Source organism: Bicyclus anynana, chromosome 19, assembly GCF_947172395.1.
Source record: "Bicyclus anynana chromosome 19, ilBicAnyn1.1, whole genome shotgun sequence".
NCBI lineage: Eukaryota > Metazoa > Arthropoda > Insecta > Lepidoptera > Nymphalidae > Bicyclus > Bicyclus anynana.
Window position 1 is genome coordinate 9,972,695 of NC_069101.1, and position 27,356 is coordinate 10,000,050.

General features: G+C 38.3%; 2 protein-coding genes and 1 long non-coding RNA gene across 6 annotated transcripts in view; 2 read left to right on the forward strand and 1 right to left on the reverse strand.

Moving 5' to 3' along the window:
- The window catches only part of LOC112046521 (probable G-protein coupled receptor CG31760), a 112,080-nt gene that overhangs the window by 64,932 nt on the left and 19,792 nt on the right, over positions 1 to 27,356 (forward strand). Inside the window, exons 4-13 of the mRNA XM_024083176.2 lie at positions 683 to 866; positions 8,559 to 8,754; positions 9,452 to 9,610; positions 10,786 to 10,924; positions 12,388 to 12,520; positions 13,430 to 13,562; positions 16,716 to 16,869; positions 17,339 to 17,448; positions 18,543 to 18,687; positions 19,903 to 19,972. Of these exons, the coding sequence (XP_023938944.2) occupies positions 683 to 866; positions 8,559 to 8,754; positions 9,452 to 9,610; positions 10,786 to 10,924; positions 12,388 to 12,520; positions 13,430 to 13,562; positions 16,716 to 16,869; positions 17,339 to 17,448; positions 18,543 to 18,687; positions 19,903 to 19,972 (1,423 nt within the window). The remainder of the gene's footprint in view (positions 1 to 682; positions 867 to 8,558; positions 8,755 to 9,451; positions 9,611 to 10,785; positions 10,925 to 12,387; positions 12,521 to 13,429; positions 13,563 to 16,715; positions 16,870 to 17,338; positions 17,449 to 18,542; positions 18,688 to 19,902; positions 19,973 to 27,356) is intronic.
- LOC128199154 (uncharacterized) lies at positions 3,724 to 4,962 on the reverse strand. The gene is made up of 2 exons (XR_008251834.1): positions 4,927 to 4,962; positions 3,724 to 4,191 (listed from the first exon to the last, which is right to left on the reverse strand). It is a non-coding gene; the product is annotated as an uncharacterized LOC128199154 (long non-coding RNA).
- Positions 21,494 to 27,292, forward strand: LOC112046522 (uncharacterized). 4 transcript variants are annotated; one of them, XM_052887327.1, is made up of 6 exons: positions 21,494 to 21,627; positions 21,813 to 22,010; positions 23,636 to 23,803; positions 24,496 to 24,696; positions 25,278 to 25,331; positions 26,718 to 27,291. In XM_052887327.1, the coding sequence occupies exons 2-5, from the start codon at positions 21,813 to 21,815 to the stop codon at positions 25,317 to 25,319; spliced, it is 609 nt and encodes a 202-aa protein (XP_052743287.1). In that variant the 5' UTR covers positions 21,494 to 21,627; the 3' UTR covers positions 25,320 to 25,331; positions 26,718 to 27,291. The 4 variants fall into 4 exon arrangements, with proteins under 4 accessions (XP_052743287.1, XP_023938945.2, XP_023938948.2 ...); XM_024083177.2 differs by having other exon boundaries at positions 24,496 to 24,748; positions 26,718 to 27,286; XM_052887326.1 differs by having other exon boundaries at positions 21,495 to 21,631; positions 24,496 to 24,748; positions 26,718 to 27,288.

Sequence of the window (27,356 nt, forward strand, 5' to 3'; positions counted from 1 at the left end):
CTGTGAGACTGTTAATTATCGGCTTGCTAAATTGCCAAATACCAAATAATAACTGTTACGTACTGTATTAATTTTAATTTGTTGGTGATTATTTAAACAAGATTTTTAAGTACCTACTTAAATTTAAAACTCATTTTATTTGAAAACTATCTGTGAGTTTGTTTAAAGTATCTATAGTGGTATTATTACGTTACAGAATATAACCCTTGAATTATTGGAAATGTTAATTTTCACCCTGTAAAGTTTTGTGTTTTATTCTAATTATTATTTTGATGTCTTTAATAGTAGTGATGAAATGATTTTTAAAAATGCCGTAAAGATCTGAGAATCTGGTGCTATCTATTATTTCTCTTCAATATGACTTTATAATGTATTTAGTATTATATTTTAATATGTATTTTATTCATTATTGTAGGTATTTGTGTAATATTGTTTATGTATTAGGATGTAAATTATTTGAATGTATGTGTATTACTAATATTATGGTTATATTTGTTTTACGCCACCTGCTGATGTCCTTAAGTTTTCCTAAACCGAAGGTTGCCTGGAAGAAATCGCTACTTAACGATAAGGCCGCCTTTTGTATGCTGATCTCTTCTTATTATGTTTTTATTTCACTTCGTGTTTGTGGTGTGCAAATAAAGAATATCTATCTATATTAATGTGTAACTTTCTGTGTTAGGAGGAGTTGGAGTCATCGCTCCGGCTCGTGCACGCAGTCGCCACTGGTGCGACGGGTGCGTTGTGCGTCACGCACCACTACGGCCGACTGAGGGCGCCGCTGCATACCACGCGGTGGAACGCAGCACGCGCGCGCGCCGACCTCGCCGCTAACGTACTGCAGCAAGTCGGCTTGGAGAACGCTGGTAAGCTTCACCAATGGGCATACTAGGAATAATCACGGGACGTTTATGGGCGCCACTGAGGATGATCCGGTTGAACGCAGTATACAATCGCACGCTGATTGCTGCGTACGTTTTGCAGCAAATAGGTTTGGAGAACGCTGGTAAGCTTTACCACGTGGACATACCAGGAATAATCATGGGACGTTTATGGGCGTCGCTGAGGATGATCCGGTGGAAAGCAGTATTCAATCTTGCTGCGTACGTTTTGCAGCAAATCGGTTTGGAGAACGCTGGTAAGCATTACCACCTGGGCATACCAGGGAAAATCACATGTATACTGTATGTATGTATGTATAGAGACGTTTATGGGCACCGCTGAGGATGATCCGGTGGAACGCAGTATATAATTGCACGCTTATATTGCTGCGTACGTTATGCAGCAAATATAGGTATGGAGAACGCTGGTAAAGTTCACCAATGGGCATACCAGGGATAAGCACATGTATACTGTATCTATGTATAGAGACAGTACTGTTGAAGTACTGTACGAAGTACGCGGATCTTGCTGTGAACTATCTACAGCAAGTCAGCTTAGAGAATGCTGGGAATGATCATCTCCGGCCCAGGCCTTCCCTAACCTAAATCGGTTTGGAAACCGCTGGTAAGTATGTATTTCAAACGCAGTCATTTGCAGGTACCGAGAAACATCCTATGGAACGTATCCCGCAAGAATATAGGTATAGTTACCACAGGATAACATCATTCCGAAAGCATTAACGTTATGAGACAATATCTACCAAGGTACACGTAACATAATACGTCGGCAAATCCCATCCATCAAATGGTGTACAACAGTGTCAGTACGTGCACAGCTATCTAATAATTCCTTTCTAATGGCAATGTTCATCTTTTTGTTAGAAGCGTGTATTCCAAGGAAAATGCCACACATTGAACTTTGAGCTATTATTTAGACTTAAGAGTAATTTTAAATCGCATTAAACACTTATCATCATCTCCTGTACCTTATCCCACTTCAAAAATTGGCAAAATATGTCAATCTCCTCCTTTCCCCTCTGTTACCCGTCAACTCATCATCCAGTCCCTTTACATACATGTCCTCTTTCACACACTCCAACCATCTCTTCTTCGGTCTTCCTTCTCCTCTTGTGTCCTTCCACTAGTAATTTCAATATTCTCTTAGTAATATGACTTTCATCCCTCGCATTACATCTCCATACTAAGCTAATCTTTTACTCCTCAATTTTTCTGTCACTGACACATTCAAGCTTCCTCTTATAAACACTTATAAGTTTATTAAATCCCATAGAAAGGCATCTCTCCATGATACTAGAGGACGCTCGCGTCTTCGTCCGCTCTTAGACCTCCTTAATCTGGCCCTCTCGCAAAATCCTTTGCTAGCGGAGGTCTACTAACCATAAAGTACCTTCATGCCAAATTTCAACTTTGTACGTCAATGTTTTCGAGATTTAGTGATGAGACCTTTCATTTTCATATATACAGATTTAATTCTTCGTTGCCACTGCCCTTCCAGGTTCCGTTTTCTCTACAACCTACTTATCTGGGTGTCTTTTTGTCAAATGCCTCTTAGTATCCACTTTTCTTGTTCATATTCCATAATCTATAATTCTATATCTATATCTATACTAATATATAAAGCTGAAGAGTTTGTTTGTGTGTTTGGTTGTTGGTTTGATTGAACGCGCTAATCTCAGGAACTACTGGTCCGATTTGAACAATTCTTTCAGTGTTAGATAGCCCATTTATCGAGGAAGGCTGAAGGCCTATTATCCCCGTACTATTACGGGAACGAGAACCACGAGGGTGAAACCGCGCGGCGTCAGCTAGTACTACATAATATGTCATCATATATTCATTATAGAGGGAGAGTACTTAGTCATAGATATCTTTCCTCGATGAATTAAACATCTTATATAAAAGAAGCGTCTTGTGAAGCCATGTTCAATGGCCTGAACATTAGTTCTAGCAAACTACTTAAGTTCAGAAAAGTTTACAAATTCCGTGAGTTATTGATCAAATAGTAGTTGTACTCAAGAACAGGCAAAAGTATTTAAAATGTTTGGACCTTATTCACGAGTTTTACCGCTATTTGGAATATGGTAAATCCTTATTGTTGAGAGAGTCATTTCAATATTGGATAGAAGCAGGCGTTACTTTGCGGAAGTTCATCATGATTATATAATGATTTATTTATTTTGCTATCATCCGCGAAAATTCGGCGAACCCATGCGACAACGTCACCCAGGTCCGACAAAATACTCTCTACGTACGTTTCACCCCGAAACCGGAGCATCCTCAGGAGATGTTGACTCTACAACATGCAATTGCATAGCTATAATGATAGCAAAATAAATAAATCATTATATAAGAGTCATTTCAGTCAATGGTCTTAAAGTCAAAAAGTGCCATCGAAGTTCTCATTAAGGTATTGTTGCAAGGGACATATAGACTTTTTAGGTTTCTCACTCTGTACCCACCGATTTATGCCCTCAAGCTTTACAATCCGATAAATTCTTATTACTCATTGTGAAGTCTTTCAAAAAAATATTGTATAATGTAATTTAAGGTTTATTCTGCCTCTAAAAGTTTAAAAAAGGGTTAAAGTTTTGTAACTCGTTTATGTTTTGAGTTATATTTATGTTAAAAAAAGTGAAGTATTTATTTATTATATAGAAAACATACGAAAATATAAAGGGGTGAAAGAAGGGTTGGAAGTTTACCTGCAGTTTAACGCGAACGAAGTCGCAGGCGTCCGCTAGTTATAAATAAATTTGAGGTCGAATCATTTTCGGGAAAATTGTATTTTGTTAAAGAAATAATTCAAATAAAATAAAACAAATAATTTAAAAATGCTTTATTAAACAAAACAATTACACGCAGTTTACATTTTACTACGAAGCTAAAATCTTTTTGGATTACCTACAGCAGTCAAACTAGAAAAAATTACGAGTAATTAGCATTCAAGAAGATTTTCAATCACAGGTTCGTAATAGTCAGACGCTCGTTGCTAGTAGGGTATGCTAGCATGCCTGCCCCAGCCCAGCAGTGGGTGTTGCGCATGCCTGCCCCAGCCCAGCAGTGGGTGTTGTGCGTGCCTGCCCCAGCCCAGCAGTGGGTGTTGTGCATGCCTGCCCCAGCCCAGCAGTGGGTGTTGTGCATGCCTGCCCCAGCCCAGCAGTGGGTGTTGTGCATGCCTCGCAGTCCCCGCGGCGCGCGCTTCCTGGGCAGACCCCAGGGCTTCATCTATCCACGCGGGCATCGCGTAGGCAGCGCACACGCACGCAATTAGAGCGACGCAGAACAACAGCTGGGAACTAGAACAATACCATTCGCTGCCCACGATTATTTTATCGAAAAACCCGTCTGCGTTGAAGAAGCCGACAGTCAGGGAATGCGGTTTTAATCTACCGTTGTGAGCCATTTAAAAAATCTTTATATTCCTCTATCGCGCGGAGCATGATACTGTGATCGCCTATTGCCCTTAGTTTACTTTATATTTTTTACATTTCACGTAACGGATGCGACCGGTCGTCCATTTAGGAGTCAAAAGGTTAACTCACGACTGTGAGCCTCGTACAACATACTCTATAGTCTATACGGCCTCCGTGGCGCAGTGGTATGCGCGGTGGATTTACAAAACGGAGGTCCTGGGTTCGATCCCCGGCTGGGCCGATTGAGATTTTCTTAATTGATCCTGGTCTGGCTGGTGGGAGGCTTCGGCCGTGGCTAGTTACCACCCTACCGACAAAGACGTACCGCCAAGCGATTTAGCGTTCCGGGAAGATGTCGTGTAGAAACCGAAAAGGGGTGTGGATTTTCATCCTCCTCCTAACAAGTTAGCCGGCTTCCATCTAAGACTGCATCATCACTTACCATCAGGTGAGATTGTAGTCAAGGGCTAACTTGTAAAGAATAAAAAAACAAATAAAAAAAATAAAAAAATAGCTATAGTCTATAAACCCGTGATAGCCAGACCTAATTGTTATTATCAACAATATTTTGTTTTTGCAAATTTCAATGAAACTTAAACAAAAATACTTACAATTTTCATCTTGGGAGAGAGAAGTCAATTGATGGCTTTTCAGAGAACAACGAGTATTTATACCATTATTGATTATAATATCGATTACTATATCATTTCGTTAATTACTTTGTCTTTTTTAATTGATTTTTAAATAGTTTCGTTTACTTACGATGACCAAATTAAGATTGCACCTACTTTCTTTTAGAAACCAATAGTTTTAGTTGCATAGTTTTAGTTGTACTAGTACTAGTCAGACTAAGGGGTGGACTAGTACTAGTCAGAGTCCCCAACTTCCAATCTCACCCGCTCGTGGTGCACCCACCATGCATGATGGACTGACGAGGATCTAGCGACAGATTTGCGGTATATCCATTACTACGGGCTAGATTATTAAATGCCACAGTCTGGTGCCGAGCAGCAGCGACATTAACGTGAGAGATCTAGCTGCCCAGCGTGGTCAGTTTCGGACAAATCTTTGTTTGTAATAAACGGAGTCGATCTGCCAGGTTCTGTTCCGTGACAGTTAAATGCGGCTCAAGCAGCAAGAACTCGCGGTGCATTGCTGCTCGGTAACCAGTCCCGGTTTCTCCCCCTGTAGTCCTGTAGTACTTCATATCTGAACTCCATCTCATGCGCCGTACGCCAGCAGCGGCGGGCTCCGAAGATTGGTCCCTAGTGGACCCTGTCAGAGCCAAGCCTCTGGTGGAGATGATGGATGTGTCGACCGGTCAATTGGTAGTACCGGTCGACGAGGGAGGCTGGCGACTCGCATGCTGCCACGTCCAGCGCCAGCCCCAAACGCGCCCTGGCGACTCCCAGGTAGCGGCCTTATACGAGCAACATTATTATCCATCATCATTAAAAGTGCTGATTACATCACTTGAGGTCCACTCCGGTCCCTGAGGAGGCTAGTGTCTTTTGAGCCAGCTAGCTCTTCGGAGAACCAGAAGATGTTGAGTGGTTCCCCGATGTCCCTTAGTCGCCTCTTACGACACCCTCGGGATAGGTGGAGGTTGCAACATTGTTCTCCGCCGGTGCCACATGGCAATTATTATTATTATTCTAAAGCTTTTTAGTTTATTTTTGTGATTTTGAAGTCGGTTGAATTTGTTTGTTAAAAAGACTTTATTAGTCCTATTTAGTCCCAGCATAGTGAAAGAAAGCGCCGCAGTACGGGCAAGTTCGTTATTTTAATTTTTACACAAAATGATTTTCATGAAACGTAAATGAGACCAATTTGAAAGTATACTCTTACAAACAAAAAAGGAATTTTCAAAATTGGTTAAGAAATGACGAATTTATTAGGTAACAACCATTAAAAAAAACAAAGGGAAAATACTGCTGAAGGTAAATTTAAACAGGAAGAGATGATTAAAAAAGCATCAGTCACGTATTTAGCCGCCTTTTCAAATTACCTACTTTCCTCAGGTTGCCAGGTCCCGGTCTTTGTTAAGGGAGTAGTTAATTAATGCGACGAGGAACATAGAGCCTTTAAAAGGCTTCATCTAATTAGTAAGATATAAAGCCGTACTGCACTGTGAAAAGCATGATTTTAAAACAACTAACGATAAGTAGCACAGTAGATTATCTTGCGTAGAGTTAAAAAATATAAATTTAAAAATAACAACGGGTTGCACTCCGGGAGTACCGGCAGAAGTCAAAATTTTAACATTAACGTTGTGCCTTTTTATATATTTTGAAATGCTTAGGGAATAATTTCACATGATTTGCTTTATTTATCAGTTAAAATGTACTATCCATTTAAGTTGTACAATACATTATTAATTTAAGAATCAAAAATGACAATTTATATTAAGTTATTTATTTTATACTAGCAGACGCCCGCGACTTCGTCCGCGTGGAATTTAGTTTTTCACAAATCCCTCGGGAACCATGGATTTTTTCGGGATTTATTAATCCATGCTATAACATATCTCAATACTAAATTTCAGCTAATTTGGTTCAGTAGTCGAGGCGTGAAAGAGTAACAAACATTCATATCATCAAAATCATCAGTTTTCGCAAATCTCGGGAAACTATGGATTTTTTCGGGATAAAAAGTAGCATATGTGTTAATCCAAAATAAAATCTATTTCCATTCCAAATTTCAGCCAAATCGCTTCAGTAGTAGCGGCGTTAAAGAGTAACAAACATCCAAACATCCATACAAACTTTCGCGTTTATAATATTAGTCCCCCACCAGGTAGACTGACGACATCAAGCGAGTCGCAGAGTTCGCTGGATACAGGTGGCTCAGTATCGTGATGTTTGGAAGTCCCTACAAAATGTCCTGCAGTGGACCTCCATCGGCTGATATGATGATGATGATGATATTAAGTTTTTATGAAACACGGCTAATACTCACGTGATACACCGTCCTATTATGCCCGACTACTTTCGAACACATACGGGCCCTTAATCATGAACTGGTTTTTGCAACGCGGCACGATTCAAACATTTATATTGTCAAGTAATAACCATAAACTGAAGAATATATATTAACGCAGTTTTTAGTACTTTACGTTAAGAAAATGTAGGTCGTTCGTCACATAAACATAATATTTATATTAATAACATACCATATCGGCAAGTAAGACCTAAAAAAGTTCTAGAGATTTCTTCAAATCACTAGAACTCATTGCGTTGATGACTTGTTAGTGAACTTATTTATTTATCTATTTAAAAACGATTTGCACGGTTTACAACGTCTCTAAAAATTGTTACCGTAAACTTATTTTAAAACCGTTCCGTACAAGAGCAAAGTAAATCCTGAATAATCTCCAGGGAAGCTATTTTTCGTTTTAAACTTCGCCACAAAGTGCATTAGCGCAGTCAAAGTTACTCTAAGTTACATGAGCCAGATATGGCAAAGTTGCACTCATAGACTGATATATGTGCAATTGTACATACTGTGCATCGTTCAGACGGATTTTGATGCATTATTTATGCTGTTGCAAAGAATTACAAAGATTTAAAAGTTTGCTATGCTCCTCTGTTTCATCTGCGTAGATTCCGTTGCTCTGGTAATATTACCAGAGCAACGGAATCTACGAAACATTACAGTAAACATTACCCAATCTCAATGCCTTTCATGAAAACCTGTCCAGTACTTTATGTTCAACTGAGTAACAGACATCCAAACTTTTACTTTTATAATATTATTAGGATTAGATAGAAAAATAAATGATGAAAGTGCACTAACATTGCATCTATACTAATATTATAAAGCTGAAGAGTTTGTTTGTTTGATTGAACGCGCTAATCTCAGGATATACTGGACCAGTATATCCTGAGATTAGCGCGTTCAATCAAACATTTCAAAAATATTTTGAGTGTTAGATAGCCCATTTATCGAGGAAGGCTATAGGCTATATATTATCCCCATATTCTTACGAGAATATCGCGCGGTGTCAGTTCGTGTTGCAATAAAACACACTCGTACATATTTGGGTCTACTAGCTAATTTTTTATTTTGTTTGATTTTTACACGAAGAGTAAATACGAAACTTGTTGCGTCAAACCCTCAGACCGATTACATTAGAACCTGCCTCGCTAGATGCTACTCCTCATAAAACCCCAAATCCGTAAAAAATAAAACAAAAAAACGATGATGATGTTGATTGCGACTAAAACAAAATATTTTCTTGCAGAGATCCTCATGGCTGTATCCCAAGGGTTGGTCATGGGGTCCAGCACCACAGAGCGCGCGGTGGGTGCTCGAGCGATAGCACTCAGAACCGATGGGGTGGTGGACAGTTCTGTGGCGTGGGAGAGATTCGGAGCTGCCGAGCCAGTGCCTGTGGTCTCCCCGCAACTGGAGAAACCACCTGATCCTGAATATCCCTGGTAAGTTCTTTATTTGTAGATAGAACAAGTAAATGGCGGTGCTACATAGAGCGATAGCAATTAGAACTGGGGTGGTGGACAGTTCTGTGGAATCCGCAGTTAGAAAAACCACCTGATCCTGAATATCCCTGGTAAGTTCTTTATTTGTTGATAGAACAAGTAAATTGCGGTGCTTGTTAGAGTGATAGCAGTCAGAACTGGGGTGGTGGACAGTGGTGTGGCGTAGGGGAGATTCAGAGCTGCCGAGCCGGTGCCTGTCGTTTCTCCTCAGTTAGAAAAACCACCTGATCCTGAATATCTCTGGTAAGTTCTTTTTTTGGTGATCCACAGAGCAACGATAAAACTGCGCGATAGACAGCTCATGTTAGAAGAAGTTAAATAGGCATAGATATTCCTATGGCAACAGGAACTACGCGGGTAAAATCGCGGTGCGTCCGCTAGTCGATAGAAAAAAAAGGACTTTTATTGTTGTAATACGAGATGTTTTCGTTGAAGCATATAATAAATATGTTGTCGCGGTATTTGTTACCATACTCAGGCGTAACGGCTGGACCGATTTAAAAAAAAATTGTGTGCACATCAGACAGGTCTGAGAATCGACTGTCACCTATTTTTCATACTCTAAAATATTTTTTGTTTTAAATTGTATATGGCAAAACAACGTTTGCTGTGTTCAGCTAGTTATATTTGATTGCAGGTACGTATCTGCCCAAGAAAGTGAATCCGTAAGATCGCCGAAGTTCATGCCATCCCCACCCGGCGCGACGATGGAAGGGTGGTGGACGTACCCTTACTACAGCTGTGAGGCGAAACGTTGGCTGCTATCTTATACAGTGCCCGTGTCTACCATTCGCGGGTGAGACTGAATTATTCATTACCCTTTAGCATAGAGACCCCTTTACCTTTTACAGACCGGGGTACGAAGTGCCGATTTTTAAACAACATGTAAATAGAATGTCAAAAGAGCAGGCATCATATATTCAGGTACGGATTAGGAAAAAAGTCATTTTTTTAATTGAGAAAAAATAAAATTATGAAAATTAGGTTAATTTCTAATGATGATGATGATTATCAGCCTATTTTAACATCCCACTACAGGGCCAGACTTGCCTCCTGTATAGGAGACTTGGAGAGAGGATATGGAGCTTAGACTTACCACGCTCTTTCAATGCGGGTTGGTGGGCTTACGGTGATAATGCTAAATTATTTAACGACCACTATCAACAGATGATAGATAATGATAATGACCGACTTAACGTGCTCTCCGAGGCACGGCAGTGTAATATCAGCACTTCCGAAAACTGGATTGAAATATTTATGCTGAAAATTTCTTAGACCAAGGAAAAGCTACCATATTCCATGACTCGACCCAAGACTCGGACCCTGGACAATGTGATCCCAAGCCACATAGGGTAACCAGTGAACTAACGAATAAGCTTACTAACTAAAGAACTAACTAACGATCGAACGAACTAACGATCGAACGAATGAATGAACGAACTGGACTAGAGTGACGTGATGGATAGCAGCGACAGTGATTGTCCCATTATTTTGTGGTAGAGGAAACACCTCGAGCAGGTCCCAGGACTTGTGATCTTGATAGTACTCAAGTGGAGTGCTGGCAAGAATACTGTCTGCATTTCTACAATGAACAGCCTGTACGATACTTTGTGAAAAAAATCAGACAGCCTTATGTGACCAGGTTAATTTAATGACAATTAATTAAATTAACAAAAAAAAAGTAGACGGTAATATATAGGAAATTTATATAAAGGTACGAGTATATAACGAATGCATTAGAGAATCTTCTTGTATGTATTATTAGTATGTAAAGTGTATGTAGTTTATTTATTACTGCACTATCCGTTTTTTTTAGCTTGAATCTTACAATGCGAATCTGAAAGCGATCGCTATTAGCGATAAATCCGCCTTTGTGCATATTTCTACCTATTTTTCATTTCTTGATGAATAATGTAGTTTTTATATATTTTTTATGTGCAATAAAGAATATCTATCTATCTTTTGTTTCAGATTAAAAGGCGTTGTTTCACTCGACATTGACATATCGAACTTGGAGATAAATCAGTGCGAGATGGACAATGAAGAGGGGAACGACAACCAAATTTATTCTTTCCACGGAACGCATAAATGCCCTAACGAAACCACTTTCGTATGTACTCTATTAGCTTTTTTTCCAAGAAAAGTCTTTCGTTCAATTAATTTAAACTTCCACAAAGAACACAAAGAAAGTCTTTAAATAATAAAATTAATAAGTAGGTTTAGTTTTTCGCCTAAGTGTTCTTTAATGTTATACCGTCATTATAAAGACTTTTTTATAATAACTTAAAGAATACTTACTACCTCTCTATCTTACGTATTTTTTATTTTGTAATTATTAGCGGCGTTTGGTTAACCATCTTAATATTGAGATACCAAAATCAAATCTCATTATAAAAGACTAGCTGACGCCACGCGGTTTCACCCGTTTCCGTAGGAATACGGGGATCATATAATTATAGCCTTCCTCGATAAATGGTCTATCTAGCACTGAAAGAACTTTTCAAATCGGACGAGTAGTTCCTGAGATCAGCGCGTTTAAGCAACCAAACAAACATAGATTTTGAGTTTAAAGAATGTTTTACTTGAATTTTATTTAATTTTCTTGCAATTTTACACTGTTACGAGAAAATGTTACGTGATATTTGTCTAGAATCGAGTAGAGAGCAGTGGCGGCCATTCTCGAGAATACGCAAGCAATATCCGTCGACACGGACGCAATGTAAACTTGACATCCATTCCGTGTCCAAGATTTCTAGGGATCATAGCACACTTATAAACTAGGAAAGAAATCGGGCACCGTATCACCTCGAGTGCTTCAAAATTATTTAGCAGCGGCGAAGAGTTCATCCAAACCGATTACTGCCGGGTTACCTTTAAAAATGCTTGTATATTCATTGTTGTACTGTATCTAGATAATATTTGAGAAACAAGAGTTTGTATCACGCTTTATGAATTTCCTTATCTTTGGGACGGCTTACCTACATCTAAATTCCATCCTTCGCCACTGGTAACCAATGCACGCTAATCCAAATAGTAACGTAATAACTTCTTCGTCTCCGCGCGTAGGGATCGAGATCTGTGCGTTTTTGACTTCACTTCCAGATTCAATGTGGTTTAACTAGTGCTATAAAATATATATATGAAAAAAATTAAATAAAAATAAAGTGCTTGGCCATCAATCTGCGGTAGGAAGGTGTGCTATAACCCTATATCTGAATAGTCCCGAATTCGGATCGAAAGCGATACGGAAAAAACGTAATTTTAAGCTGAAACTATTATTAATCTTATGAATTAGAAACCAGAGGAATCCACTTCAAAGATGCTTAAATACACTGCAAGGATTCATGACGAACCTGTATTGAAGATTTTCCATTTTGTATAATTTGTACGTACTCTTAAAGTGCTTACCCTACTAAAAATCTGTGCACACTATTGCGTTTTAGTAAATCCCTTCTATGATTTACTAATGACACGTAAATAATATTAAATACACGCTACTTATATATAGTTATAAGATAAAATTTAATTAATAATTAATTATTAATTTTATATTTCATTTATTTATGTTAATAGTGCGACTACAAACCTAACCGTGAAATGGGCGTGCGTTACGGTGGATGGGCGCGCGGCTCCTACACGTGCAGGTGTCGACCAGGGTACTACTCCATCCACCATCCTGAGGGGTTCAACGGATCACTAGTGGAAGGTCAGAGGCGTAACTATAGGCAGGGCTGTCACGGGCATACGGCTAGCATGATGGTCAAGCCCGCGAGGCACAGAAGTAATCTACATTAAGAAATTCGTGGCAATTATTGTAGGGCTCAAACAGGGTACCTACTTCTCTATCCTGAGGTGTTCAACGGGTCTCTAGTGAACGTTCAGTGGCGTAACTAGGGTGTGGCAGGGCTGCGAAAATAGCACGCCTCGAAGAGGCCCACTAGGTCGTGAGCAAAAAAGTAGCTAATCTAGAGACGATTATTCTAGAGCCCATACCTACAGTCTGATGGCCTCAGATGGTGGGTATAGTTAGAGTTACATCACTGTGTAGGGCGAAATAATTTAATTCAATCAAGTTATCCCTTGACTGCGTTCATTTAATGTTTAGTGATAATGCTTTCAGCAAAAAGGCGATAATCCCCTACCATAACATATTACGCCCTCGGTCGTAGACATAGAAGTATATAGACAAACAGAAGTGCCGTTCTTTTACGAACGATACATTATCACACTAATATTATAAAGGCGAAAGTTTGTATGTAAGTGTGTATGTGTGTAGGTATGTTTGTTCTTCTTTTACGCTGCGGCTACTGAAGCGATTTGGCTGAAATTTGGAATGGAAATATATTTTACTTTGGATTAACACAGACTACTTTTCATACCGGAAAAATCCATGATTCCCGCGGGATTTGTGATAAACTGAATTCCACGCGGACGAAGTCGCGGGTGTCCGCTAGTGGACCATAATAGTTAATAGTGTGATTGAATTTTATTTAAAAGATAGAAAATCAAAATGAATTATTTTATAAAACCTAAATTAATTATTGTAGACGCTTAAGAATTTTATCAAAAATATCCTCGTCATTGTTTTTACTCACTTTGAGTTTTTATGTTATAGTTGCGTATCAAGAATACGAAGAGAACAGCTTGGAATCGTGGAGCGAGCCTTACGATTGTCTGATGTGTCAGCCCGGATGCGAGACCTGTCGGGGGCCGGAGCCTTGTCTAGCCACATACAACTGGCCCTTTCGGTAACTATAATAATAATAAACTAGTTTTAAGCATGTCTCCTCACGACGTAAATAATAAAAAAGAATATATTTTCAGTAAAGAAAAATCTAACTTATACTCACATCTCACTAACTATACAAAAAGCAACAAAATTTTTTTTTTATTAGTAAATTTGTCCATAAGAAAAACAAAATTCCACGTGGTAGACAATGCTGCATGTCTTCTGAAGGATGCGGCACAAGGGGCTGAAACTTCAGTACAAAGACCTTTGGACATATGAGAATACGCTGAATTAATAACTAGGTACTAAAGCTAGTAAAATATGAGACAAAGAGTATGCGTACATTAATTTCAACTAAGTTCTAGATAGTCATTTGGACTAGAAAAAAGTTTGTCTTGTTTTTTAAAAACGAAAAATGTTTTTCTCAATTGGTTCCTTCAACGATTTTAAAATCTAAAATCTCCACTTAAAATTGCCGCTGACTTTAATTAAAAAAATATTCGTATGCGGAAATAATGTCGCTGCTATGTCCAACGTTATCATATACGTAGATTTACTTCTTCTCCTTTTTTTTTATATTCTTTACAAGCCCTTGACTACAATCTCACCTGATGGTAAGTGATGCAGTCTAAGATGATGAGTCCTTGGAGTAGGTATGTATTCTTTGTTGTAGGCTGAAGGCTGCAACAATAATTAAATAGCCTATAAGTAATAAGCCTCAACAGCTCAACGGTTAGAGCGGTCGGACTCATCACCGAGGTGTGGTGGTTCGATGCCCTCCCCGTTGGTCTATTGTCGTACACACTCTTGATACCGTCTAGTTGAAGGGGAATGGGAATATTGGTCATATTTAAAAGAAAAGACAAATATTAAAAAAGAAATGATTATAATAAAATGCTGCTTATTTAATTTTTACGTTATTGTTATGTATCTTACGATGATAATTAAAATCGTTAATTATAATAAATATAAGTACCAACAATTAAAGATGTGAATACAAATATTTCTTACTACTTTTATCTGAAGTCGGTTAAAAACATTCCATTTTAAAGAAACACCAATACAGCTCGCCCTGAGAGCTGTTTACTTCGAAGCCATTTAATTAACTTGATTGGATACGCAGTGCTAATACAAGGCAATAATAGGTTTTATTAGATATCGTCCTTGCGCTTTACATCCCCGTAGGATAGAGTTTATTACCAATTACTTGCTGCCGACACTAAGTTGTTTATTTAGAACGTTACATTAATATAAGTTGTGAATTTCCTACAAAACGAAGTAATTAGATATTTTGTAGGTATGTGTAACTTTTATTCTCAGTTAGACGTACGTACTGTTACATCCCTAAATTCTATATTCGTAATGCAGAGCTGTGACACAGATATAAATGTTCTGTCAGCAATATATCTGCTTTATAAACCGTAGCTCTGCCTCTAAACATTCAGTCGTTCTGGTGATTAGCCGAATTGCTGTCCAGCTACGGACCTGGTTTATGCCCGCCGGTCTAGACTAAGTAACAAGGCTAAGCCCCTGATAATACTAGCCGCCTATAGACCCTTTGCAGGTCCTCGCGAGTCGCGAAATGTAGTGATCCATAGTAATAGAGTTTGTTGTCGTATTTTGAACTATAGTTAAATTATAAACAATAAAACTCAGTTTCAGTTAACAAAGTGTTTTTTTTTATAAACACCGAGAAGCCGAAACTAACAGTACGCCCTTAGTATGCAAGTCGAGTCACGCGCAATTGCATGTGGTTCCTAAATTGTATATCATGTTTTTTGTAACTAATAACGTTGTCTTATAAAACGTTATAACGGAATATATTGTTCCAATAATCTTTAACGATTTTCCGGACACGGTCAAAAATCTTTTAAAAGATTACGAATATATTAGAACGTGCTGCGGAAATTAAAGGAATACTTTTCGGGACAGCCTGTATAGCGTCGCAGCAGCGATACACTCACACTTTATGATATTTATTTTACTACCCGCTAATGATTGTTCTTTGTTTTTCTTCTCTTTTTGTATGTTATTTAATTTTAATGTTTTTTGGAAAATAACAAATAAAACGAAAAAAAAAATAATCTAACGTTTTTTATGAAGAAAATGATCCATTTGCAGCATCAATAGAGATGGGTGAATAATCGAACACGTTTTGAGTAGTACGAGTAGACGTGTTTCGAATTCACCTCTATATATTTCTCTTTCTATAGTATGGTGTTACAATGGTTGAGAGTACAAAACATCTTTACGTAGTAGCCCTCCATCACTAGAGAAGGAGGAGGAGAGGTCTAGAGAAGTACTACCGCCATGCTTATTGCTGCCGCCAAACAGCATTGCTGTATTGGGCACATGAGCCTTAGCACCTACGCCTCAGGTAGTGGCGTAGCGTGCCATGGAGGGGCCCTATTTAAAGTATCAAGATTAGTAATTGGGGGCCCAAATGAAGGGTAAATATTTCTCACAAAAGAAACACAATTGCTAGCTAGTTATAAGTGATAACTAGATATACAGCTAGCAACAGAACAAATTAAATATACAATTTTCTTGCATTCAGCAAATTAAATCATCTATAGCTGAAGACGATTTTAAGAAGAGTTTATCAAAAATTTCTGCCTCTATAGACAATAGTGACAAGTCTGATACCGTTTCTGTACCATCGAATACCTTAGGGGTATTTGTAGCCCGGGGGGCTCGTAGCATTGATACCGCTCATACGCCCCTGGCATCGGATTAATGTCACATTGCGGCTCTTTGTAGGACTATTTAATTAACAGAGCAACACTCTGTTTAAAGCGATGGTTTTTCACTTCTTATTATAGCCTTTAGCCATGTTACATTTCTAGATTGTTTCTTAGATTCTCTTTCTACAATCACTAACGCTTCGAAAATTAAAAGATGTACGTATGGTAATGACATTCGTTATAGATGTTATCACTAATCCAACCATCAATCATTATCATTCCCTTACGTCATATCTAATTCTCGAATGGTATGATTCATCTGTATCCGTATCCGTCATCCATCTGTTTAATGGATGAAAAGTGCTAGGAAAAAAAAGGAACTTCCACTACTACTTGGAGGGGAACGAAAATATTGGTCATATAAGGCAAATATTCTTGAAAAAAAAACGTCTTTGCTCCCTAGGTGCAAAAATATCTATCTTCTACAGGATATCGTTGCTGGTGATCTCCGTGAGCTGCGCAGTGATGACGGTGATGCTCACGATCTACACGCGGCATCACCGACGAGTCAAGGTGTTTCGCGTCGCTAGCCCTGTCTTTCTGTCTATCACACTGCTTGGCTGCGCTATTATGTATATGGAAGTAAGTATATATTGGATGTGACGGGTAGCAGCGACAGTGATTGTACCATTATTTTGTGGTAGAGGACAATTTTTGACACCTCGTGCAAGTCTCAGATCACGCAAGTCGCAGGACTTGTGATCTTGAGAGTAGGTTTAAGGGATCTCTTATAATGCATCAACACTCACCTTCCCTGCCCGACATGTTCTCTATGCCCAATCATACTGAACTATTTATGATAAACAACACAAAACATTATTGCACAATCACTATCGCGACTGGCAGCGTAACGGTGTCTACGCTGCCGATCAAACAACTGAGCTCAAGTCATCAAATGCCCTCCTATTTATACCAACACTGATACTTCCCCTCTATAATAACATAATGAATGTTAATACCACCTGTAATCGAGGAACTTGACATAAACTCTTGTTTCTCTAGATATTACATACTGATATTATAAGAAACTCCCTAAATTAATAATTTTCAGATGGCAGCTATATTTCCTGTATTGGACCGTTACTCCTGTATCGCTACTAAATGGACCCGCCACATGGGCTTCTGTATCACATACACAGCACTTTTAATGAAAACATGGAGGTACGCATCTTAGGGCCTGTGCACACCACGTTTTTAAAAGCACGGTTGACGCGGTATTGCGTTTGTATCAACGTAGATATGTCACGTCGCTGTATGGATTCAAACGCTTGTTTGAATTTATACAGGTGTGCAAAGATCTACACAGGCTGCGTCTGACTCACGTGCATATCGCGACTGTATACAAACGGGCGTCGACGGCGCGTTTAAAAAAACTTGGTGTGAGCAGGCCCTTACGCCTATTTTAACTATTACCTATCTTAATGGATTGTGCGATTTTTGTTTTGACACAAAGTTTAACGATAAATTACGAAACATGAGGCTTAACACCTAAGCCCTATGGGTTATGCAGTCAAGATACTCGTAATCACGACGCAGATAAAATTACGAAAACTCTCCGGCCATGAAAACCTTCGGGGTAAACAGTGATTTCGTGTACGTATATATGCACGCCACAGTCTACGTTTCATGTAGACAAGCGCAAGGCATCGCATTATTTGGGCCTAATAATTATACTCGCTTCTCTTTCGTTCCTATCGCAACGAACTATCGTACTATATCTAGATATATCTGCTCAATATTTGCGATGAAAAAAAGAGAGGGACTATGGTGAAAGTAGACAAAATTATCTGTTTGCCGTAGGAGACGTATTTCGGAGTGCTAAGTAATTATTTGTTGTAGGAAATATGACAACTGCTTAAATTCCAAAAATGCATCGTGCCTTCGGCAATATGGCTTCAGGATCTAGTCTCTGAATTCTGAAGATAGCCCGCGTCGTCGTCAATATAGCGTCAGAATACCTATAGCCAAGTAAAAAATATACACACATGAACATCCTCCTTTTGGAAGTCAATTGAAAACTAAGCAAGAAGTTACGTCATCACTTACCATCACGTGAGATTGTAGTCAAGGGCTAACTTGTAAAGAATAAAAAAAACAAAAAAAAAACGTCGGTTAATAGGTATATTGTCTTTTATCTAAGCATCTCGGAATTTTTCAATTAAAATTCCCGCAGTGGGGCAGCATGATGCGTCTAAGCTTCACCCCTATAATAATTGATCTATGATTCAATATTTATATTATCCAAACAAATTCAGGGTGTCCCTCACGTACCGCGTGAAATCCGCACACAAGCTAAAGCTGACAGACAAGCAGTTGCTGCAGTGGATGGCGCCCATCCTGCTCATCATGCTGGTCTACCTCGGCACCTGGACGCTGTCGGCGCCGCCTGACGCTGAAGTTGTAAGTTATACAGCACAGGCTAAAGCTGACAGACTAGCAGTTGCTGCAGTGGATGGCGCCCATCCTGCTCATCATGCTGGTCTACCTCGGCACCTGGACGCTGTCGGCGCCGCCTGACGCTGAAGTTGTAAGTTATACAGCACAGGCTAAAGCTGACAGACTAGCAGTTGCTGCAGTGGATGGCGCCCATCCTGCTCATCATGCTGGTCTACCTCGGCACCTGGACGCTGTCGGCGCCGCCTGACGCTGAAGTTGTAAGTTCTACAGCACAGGCTAAAGCTGACAGACTAGCAGTTGCTGCAGTGTATGGCGCCCATCCTGCTCATCATGCTGGTCTACCTCGGCACCTGGACGCTGTCGGCGCCGCCTGACGCTGAAGTTGTAAGTTATACAGCACAGGCTAAAGCTGACCGACTAGCAGTTGCTGCAGTGGATGGCGCCCATCCTGCTCATCATGCTGGTCTACCTCGGCACCTGGACGCTGTCGGCGCCGCCTGAAGCTGAAGTTGTAAGTTATACAGCATAGGCTAAAGCTGACAGACTAGCAGTTGCTGCAGTGGATGGCGCCCATCCTGCTCATCATGCTGGTCTACCTCGGCACCTGGACGCTGTCGGCGCCGCCTGACGCTGAAGTTGTAAGTTATACAGCACAGGCTAAAGCTGACAGACTAGCAGTTGCTGCAGTGGATGGCGCCCATCCTGCTCATCATGCTGGTCTACCTCGGCACCTGGACGGTGTCGTAGCCGTTCCAAATACAAAATTCAAAATCGAATACAATCTCGAATCAGTACGATACGCGGCGTTGGATCAGTAATTTTCAATATTATTCAAGAAAAAAATGGTGCCATGAGTATGTTTGATATTTTAAAAACTGTTTTGTTGAAAAATTACAAAAACTAAAGAAATAAGATGGAGTATTTTTATAGGTATTTATTTATTGTATTTACATATTATGATATTAATTTATTATTCTTAGTGCTAAATCTTGAAATACAAGTGTTATGAATATTCTTTAATATTTGAGCACAGGCTAAAGCAGACAGATTAGCAGTTGCTGCAGTAGATAGCGCCCATCCTGCTCATCATGATAACTACTCCGCCGCTATTTTGGTGGGCATTATGTATTTTTCTCTTCAAGAAACAAAAAGCAAGAAAAAACGCAAGAGTTTTCTACTACCTAATTCTAATTTTCTAACATTTGACTTTGTTTTCAGATTACAGACAACAAAGGTCTGAAGTTCAAACAGTGCACATACAACTGGTGGGACCACAGTTTAGCAATAGGTAAATATTCCAACATAATCTAGTAGTTTACCTACATTGCATTTAACACTTGGATGAAAGCAGATTAAGGTTTCAAGGCTTCCTCAACCGTATATTCTACGATTATTAGTTCCTACTGCTACTTCCTAGATGACAGTTGACACTTGTCATTTTACTGACTGGAATTAATAATAGTAGAATAGCTGTAAATATTGTTCTCGTCTTGTAGAGAAATCATGTAGGTAGGTAGCTACTTCGAAAACTACCGTTTACAGCTTTTAATTAAAGACCTTTAGCCGTCTAACGAAGGATTGCCACGAAGCTAATGGTCTGGCGACTACAGACCGGATACATAATATCCTACATTCCTCATGTTAAGGATACATTCCTCATGATAAGTACCTATCCTTTAGAAAACATCAAAAAATTATGTTTTATACTTTTGACGAGCCATGACATTGAGACGCACACGAGTAAGAGTAAGAGCACGGGCTGAGAAACTTTCAGTCTTCATAAAAGAAAGAAAAAACTTACATAAAACCGAACAAAGAACCTCCTACTTTCTGGAAGTCGGTTAAAAATGTAGTATGTCTGGCACATGCTCTTGGTCTAGCAATAAGTTCCGTAAATTCGTAGTATATACCTAAAATATCGTCCAGTGTACGGCTGCGTTACACATTTTAAGAAATAGGCACATTTAATTTTAAATAAACATTAAGATTTTTAATATGCTTATTAAATGCGACTAGATAAAATACACCTTTTTGCGTTAAATATTTTGTTTGCGGAAATAATGTCGCTGTGCTATGTCCAACGTTTTCGTATATGTAGATTTAATAAAGATAAAGATAAATATACTTTATTTGCACACCACAAAGACAAAAACAAGTGAAATAAAAAACAAATTAGGAAGAGAACAGCATACAAAAGGCGGCCTTATCGCTAAGTAGCGATTTCTTCCAGGCAACCTTCGGTTTAGGAAAACTTAAGGACATCAGCAGGTGGCGTAAAACAAAAATAACCATAGTATTAGTAATACACATACATACAAATAATTTACATCTTATTACATAAACAATATTACACAAATACCTACAATAATGAGTAAAATACATATCAAAATATACTAATAAATACCTTATATTGAAAAGAAATAATATATACAGATCGTCTTTACTGCACCAGATAATGAGACTTTACGGCATTTTTAAAAATGTCCAGTGTCTTTGATTGCCGTATGTTTAAAGGGAGAGCATTCCATAACTTAACGGCTTGCACAACGAAAGAATGTTTATAAAATTTCGTCTTATGCACGGGTAAACATAGAGTTAGTAATCGACACTGTCTCAGTTCAAACTGCACTCCCTGAAACGTAAATTTTTAGTAATTTACTTCTTGTCCTTGGAGTATAATATATTCTTTGGTCTGTACCAAAGATTACTTACTATGTACCTACTCTCAACTCTGTGTTATTTTTTATTTTTACTAATTTATAGTGATCTGTGGTGATAGTCAATGTCAAAGAGTAAATTAATGTCTATAAGTAGTATATAATCTGTGATGTCAATGTTTTGTTTTGGCGTTTGGGTACCGGCGTTTGCGAATTGCGATAAATTCAAAATTTGTTTACTTTTATAGCTTTTCTTTGTAATTGTGTTCTATTTGATGAATAAAAAGTAAGTAAGTTATTATTTAATAATAATTTTTGCAAAATTATTAGTTGAATTATCAAGTTATTATTGACATAAAAAGATACATCTTGGTAGCCGTGTCAACTTATTAAAAATAGTTGTTCTGGTGAAATGTAAAGTACAATAAGTAATGGTACTTACACATTTACCTCTAATCTTAACCTTTTAAGATGCCTGGACGACGAGTCAGTGAGCGGCAGCTCGAATTATTAGTCAAATTTGCTGAGACGCACCCCAACTTTGTAATGGGTCGAAATGGAGGGCCTCTTGCGTGCGTGGCTGCAAAACAAGCCTGGGAAGCTGTGGCCCATAAACTGAATGCGATTTGTGGTGGAGGAATACGTAAGACTGCACCGGAATGGCGCCGAGTAAGTTAAGCTGTAGCTTGGTATATTCCTTCGAAACACTCGCCATGGTCCCCGCGGGCCGTAGGGCGTGTAGCGATGAATGAAAAATCCACGACTGATGCACCTTATATATCTATCACATTATATATAAATCACATTATATATCTTTACATTTGTAGTTTAATTAATACTTAATTATTATTTTGAAAAATATTCGCTGCTTCTAATTGAATTTAATTCACTTGAATTTGCACACATTTTTTATTTTTATGTTAGCTGTGGCTTCACACGGGTCTCAGCTGAAAATCAGTGCTGTGTATTATGCTTGTATATAGTACACGGCATATGCTGAGCTGTACACCCTTTCTTTTTTAAGGGTTACAGACAGACATGCTGTCTTTAGGGAAGGATACTGTTTGTAACTTTTAAATTTGAATAAATTTATTTTCTTTCTTTCTTCTTTCACCTCACTTCCCCGCACGCACGATTTCACACCCGCACAGTCTTTCCCCTGTCGCCCACATAACATGAGAGTGTCATCAACAAACTAGCCATAAATTTCAGCCTATTTTTAAAGCTTATTACAGGACTAGACCTCTCTCCTTACAGAAGAGGGGATATGAAGTTTAAACACACCATGCTGCTGCAATGCAGGCGAGCGGGCTAAGGGCTTAGGTGAATTAGGAGTAAGGGTGAATAATTAATGATTAACATGCGCTCTGAAGCACTAGTTGGCGGTGTTACCAATGATTTTGTTACTATTAGATATGTTATGTGCCTAGAAAATCACTACAAAAAGTGATCTAAAATTAGCTTCTCCACAATGCACAATTTTGCGTTTACTTACAATATATATTTATGTATATTATACACTTCCTGAACACAACTCTACATCGTAGACAATATTTAGGTATTAATTGTTTATTTATTAAATTACTTTTGTTGACTAAATGAAATAAAGACAATTAGCCCCTTTTGTTCGCCTTAGATTCGACATGCTTGTGACATATATAATATAATTTCAGGGGGTATATAACATATACAATATAATTCCACCAATTTAGCTGAGAATTTTTACTGATACTATCTAGAAAGATAAGCTTAGTATTTCACAGCTTGACCTAAGACTCCAACATAGGACCTTGTGAGCCAGTAGTAGAATGTAATAATTACACATATCTAATTGAAACTTTTATGAATTGTTGATAAACTAAGATGATTTTTATAACCACTGAGTTTATTAGCAAAATAATTAGTTGAAATACATTGAGAAAATATTAAATCACCTTACTAATATTCCATCATCATCAAACCCATATTTCGCTCACTGCTGAGCTCGAGTCTCCTCTCAGAATCAGAGGGGTTAGGCCAATAGTCCACCACGCTGGCCCAATGCTGATTGGCAGACTTCACGACACACAGAGAATTGAGAAAATTCTATGGTATGCAAGTTTCCTCACTATATTTTTCATTCACCGTTTGAGACATGTGATATTTAATTACTTAAAATGCACACGACTGAAAAGTTGGAGGTGCATGTCCCGTACCTGATTCGAACCCACACCCTCTGGAATCGAAGGCAGAGGTCATATCCACTGGGCTATCATTGCTACACTAATATTTAATCAAATATTATCTCCTTATAGTATTGGATTGAGTACAAAGCAAAAACAAAGAGTAAGGCTGCTGACATCAGACGTCGAGGCAACAACATAGGAGATAGATCAAGCAGGCTTGTACCTCTAACAGGGCTGGAGTTCAGGGTTATGTCCTTCATAGACCGAGTTGCTGCTGAGAATTTGCGAGGAATTCAGGTTTGGCTTTTAGTCACTACACTATTTTAATAATTTGGCTAGGGTGGGAGAACTAAATAAGTGGAGAAGGAAAGTTTTCTCTTCATATTTTGTAAAACTGATGTGAACATTTGTTTACTTAAATCTAAAATTATGTACACAAAAGTGCAGTCTGAAAATACTTACCCCTACCGCAATAATTACTTTCGTTATTATCAATAACCAAACCAAAAGGAGTGTGGATTTTCATCCACCTCCTAACAAGGTAGCCCGCTTCCATCTTAGATTGCATCATCTCTTACAATTAGGTTAAATTGTAGTCAAGGGCTAACTTGTAAAAAATGAAAAGAAATATATATCAACAGCGAGTATTATAAAGTAAATACATGATCATAATACCTAATAATTAATGTATCAATTTAATCAAAAGCAGTGCCGTACACTTCATACACACATTAAGGTACTGCATACCCTAAGAGCTATCTTAATGCTTATTAAATAAAGATTTCTCCAGTTTGCTCAATTTTCATACTAGTGCGTACCCTGATCGACAACCATATGCACGCCACTGCTCAAAAGATAATTTAGTTATTTATATTCATTTATATTGCAGTATGTTTCTTCATGTAAGTAAGTACCAAACAAAAGGTAAAAACATTAAACCGCTGTATTTCTAGCATGTATACAATTTTATTTTAAAAAAAACTTTGTAGGCTCCTCCTCCTCAGCCTCCTGTGGTTGTGGAGGTACTACAAGAAAGTGACATCCAAGAAAGTGATGTGGAGGTGATCCAATCTGAGACTACTCCAAGTGCGAATATGCCCAAATCTGAGGCACTTCCATGTGAGGATATGCCCCGTTCTGAGACACCTACAAGTGAGGATGTGCCCCAATCTGAGACACCTATTGAAGAGGTAATGTTACCATTTGAGGGAGAGGAAGTTGTGGAAGAACTACTGATAAATAGTAAGTATTTAGATGTTCAATGTGCTTTTTGTCGGCTTCTGTGGCGCACTGATATGCGCGGTGCATTTACGAGACGGAGGTTCTGGGTTCGATACCCGGCTGGGCCGATTTTTCTTAATTTGGTTGAAAGAACAATATGAATGGTAAAGGAGATGGTCCATTTCAGGTCCACTCTTGTACCCCGTATCATTAAACCCAAGTTTTGAGTTATATCAAGATGGCGCCCATAGAGCACCTATGACATGACAATTGACAGCAAACGTCAACTCAATTACTGCATTGATAACGTCGTCTATCCGCCGGTATTACCCTTAATAATGTTGCATTTCTTGGGAGATAATGAATATTATTTCGAAATAATTAAAGTAAATTCGTAGATTTGTATAATCAAAAATAGATAAAAAATATATCTTCTTTTATTTCCGCTAGGGTACAATGACTGATCCTGGGCTCCATACAATTTTATACCATCTCCTTTATTTTATTCACATTGAAGATTTGTCAAACAATTCTTTCCTATTATTTGCAGGAACGCCGCAGCAATCTATGTCTGCAAGAGCAAGAAATTTAAGGCGGCAGAGATGTTAGTATAACTGATTACAGACACTTGTTTATATTATTTTTCAATTGCTAATAATAAATAACCATTGAATAACCTGACATTTCAAAAGTGCTTGTAAACTAAGCCTACTTGTTATCTTAAAAAGGAGTTGGTATGTATTTCAAAATTGTATGTATTAATATTGTTGTAATGCAACAATATTAAGGGTAATAATGGCGGATATAAGACGCTTTCAATGCAGTAATCGATTTGACGTTTGCTGTCAATTGTCATGTCATAGTTGCTCTATGGGCGCCATCTTGATATAACTCAAAAACTTGGGTTTTTATTTTTTTTATTTCTTTTTATTTAGTTAGATTTATTTACTTTAATAAATTTTAGTTCCTTTTGACTTTGATGTAATTTAGTTTAAAAAGAGAATATTAGATATTATAGTGCAGAATGTTTGATACTAAATGCAGTGGCGTGCACTTCATACATGCATTAAAGTACTGCATACCCAGATTTTTCCAGTTTGCTTAATTTTATTACTAGTAATCAACTATTGACCTGATGGACAACCTTATTCACGCCACTGCTAATATGCAGTATAAAAAAATAATCTTATTTCTCTTTATCACAACATACTTGAGAAAAACTCAACTGATCTCAATGACTTTTTTATTTTATATTTTGTTATATTTATAGAAGGTTTTGATACAAAATTTTAAGTAACTTAACAAGTATCGATGTTTATAACTTGATCGCAGTGTCACTACTCCCTCTTGATGATATTTGGCACAGAGATATTTTATGGTACATAATTTAAAATACATATTTTATGGTACAATCAAACGCGCGGCCAAGGTTCGCACGTTATATATGCTTGGGTAAAGTGCCCAACCGAAGCCACGGTCGGAGGCCCTATCACAAACCCCCGGCCGAAAGCCGGTGTACAATAAAGGCGCGTGGCTGGAGGCCGCGCTTTTTATTTGCTTGGTTGAAATGCCACATATCGCAGGGTATTCTTAAATAATTGTGATGTGTGGCACAATGTAGTAAATATATTTTCTTTCAAATGCTCAGCTGAAGCCACGGTTTGAGTCCCCATAACAAACCTCCGGCCGAAGGCCGGGGTACAATCAAGCGCGCGGCCAGAGGCCGCTTATTTTGTGTGCTTGGGTAAAATGGCCAGCCGTAGTAGCTACGGGCGGAGGCCATATTACAAACCCCAGGCCAAAGGCCGGTGTACAATTAAGTTTAAGTGCTTGGATGAAAACCTTAATCGCATCAGCCTGGGTTTGAACCCAGGACCTCTGTTTTGTAAATCCGCCGCGCATACCACTACGCCACAAAGGCCGTCAAAATCGAATATAGGACGTATATATAAAAAACATCATTTCAAAAAAGTATTTTCTGTATTTTCAGATCGACAAGAATCCACCACACACAGACAAGGACAGGGCCGGAGGCAGACCGGATCGGCACCGGGCCGTCCCGCCCCGAGCGCTGAGACATCGACCCTCAGAGCATTACTTGCGACCAATACCCGCGTCGCTACTGCCTTGGAGGAGTTGGTGCAAATCTTTAGGGACATCAAAAATCTTCTTTAGGATATGGGAATTGAACTCAGGATCTCAAACATATAAGTTATGTGGAATGATATTGCACATAACTTGAAGGAATGAACCTAGGGCGTAAAAGTTAAACAGAGATTTAACTAGCCGTTGGCTCCTCGCGCAAACTAAAAATATTTTGGTTTTTAGTTAGATATTTGTAGTCAAAAAGTGTTGTCATTAATTATCTTTAATTAGTTGTTAAACAGAGTACAAATTATATATGTTATCACTAACTAAAATTCATTGAATTATCAGTTCCTATTAAACATTATGTTAATTGAATTACTCTTAATTTAAAACTAAAAGTCAATTATTATATTTAAATTGTTATGATAATGCTGTATGTTGGATGTTGCAGGTAAATCCTTATTTAAATCAATATTTTTTTAAGGATAAATTATTCTTTTATAATACCACATTATTGTTATGTTAGATAGTTATTTATTAT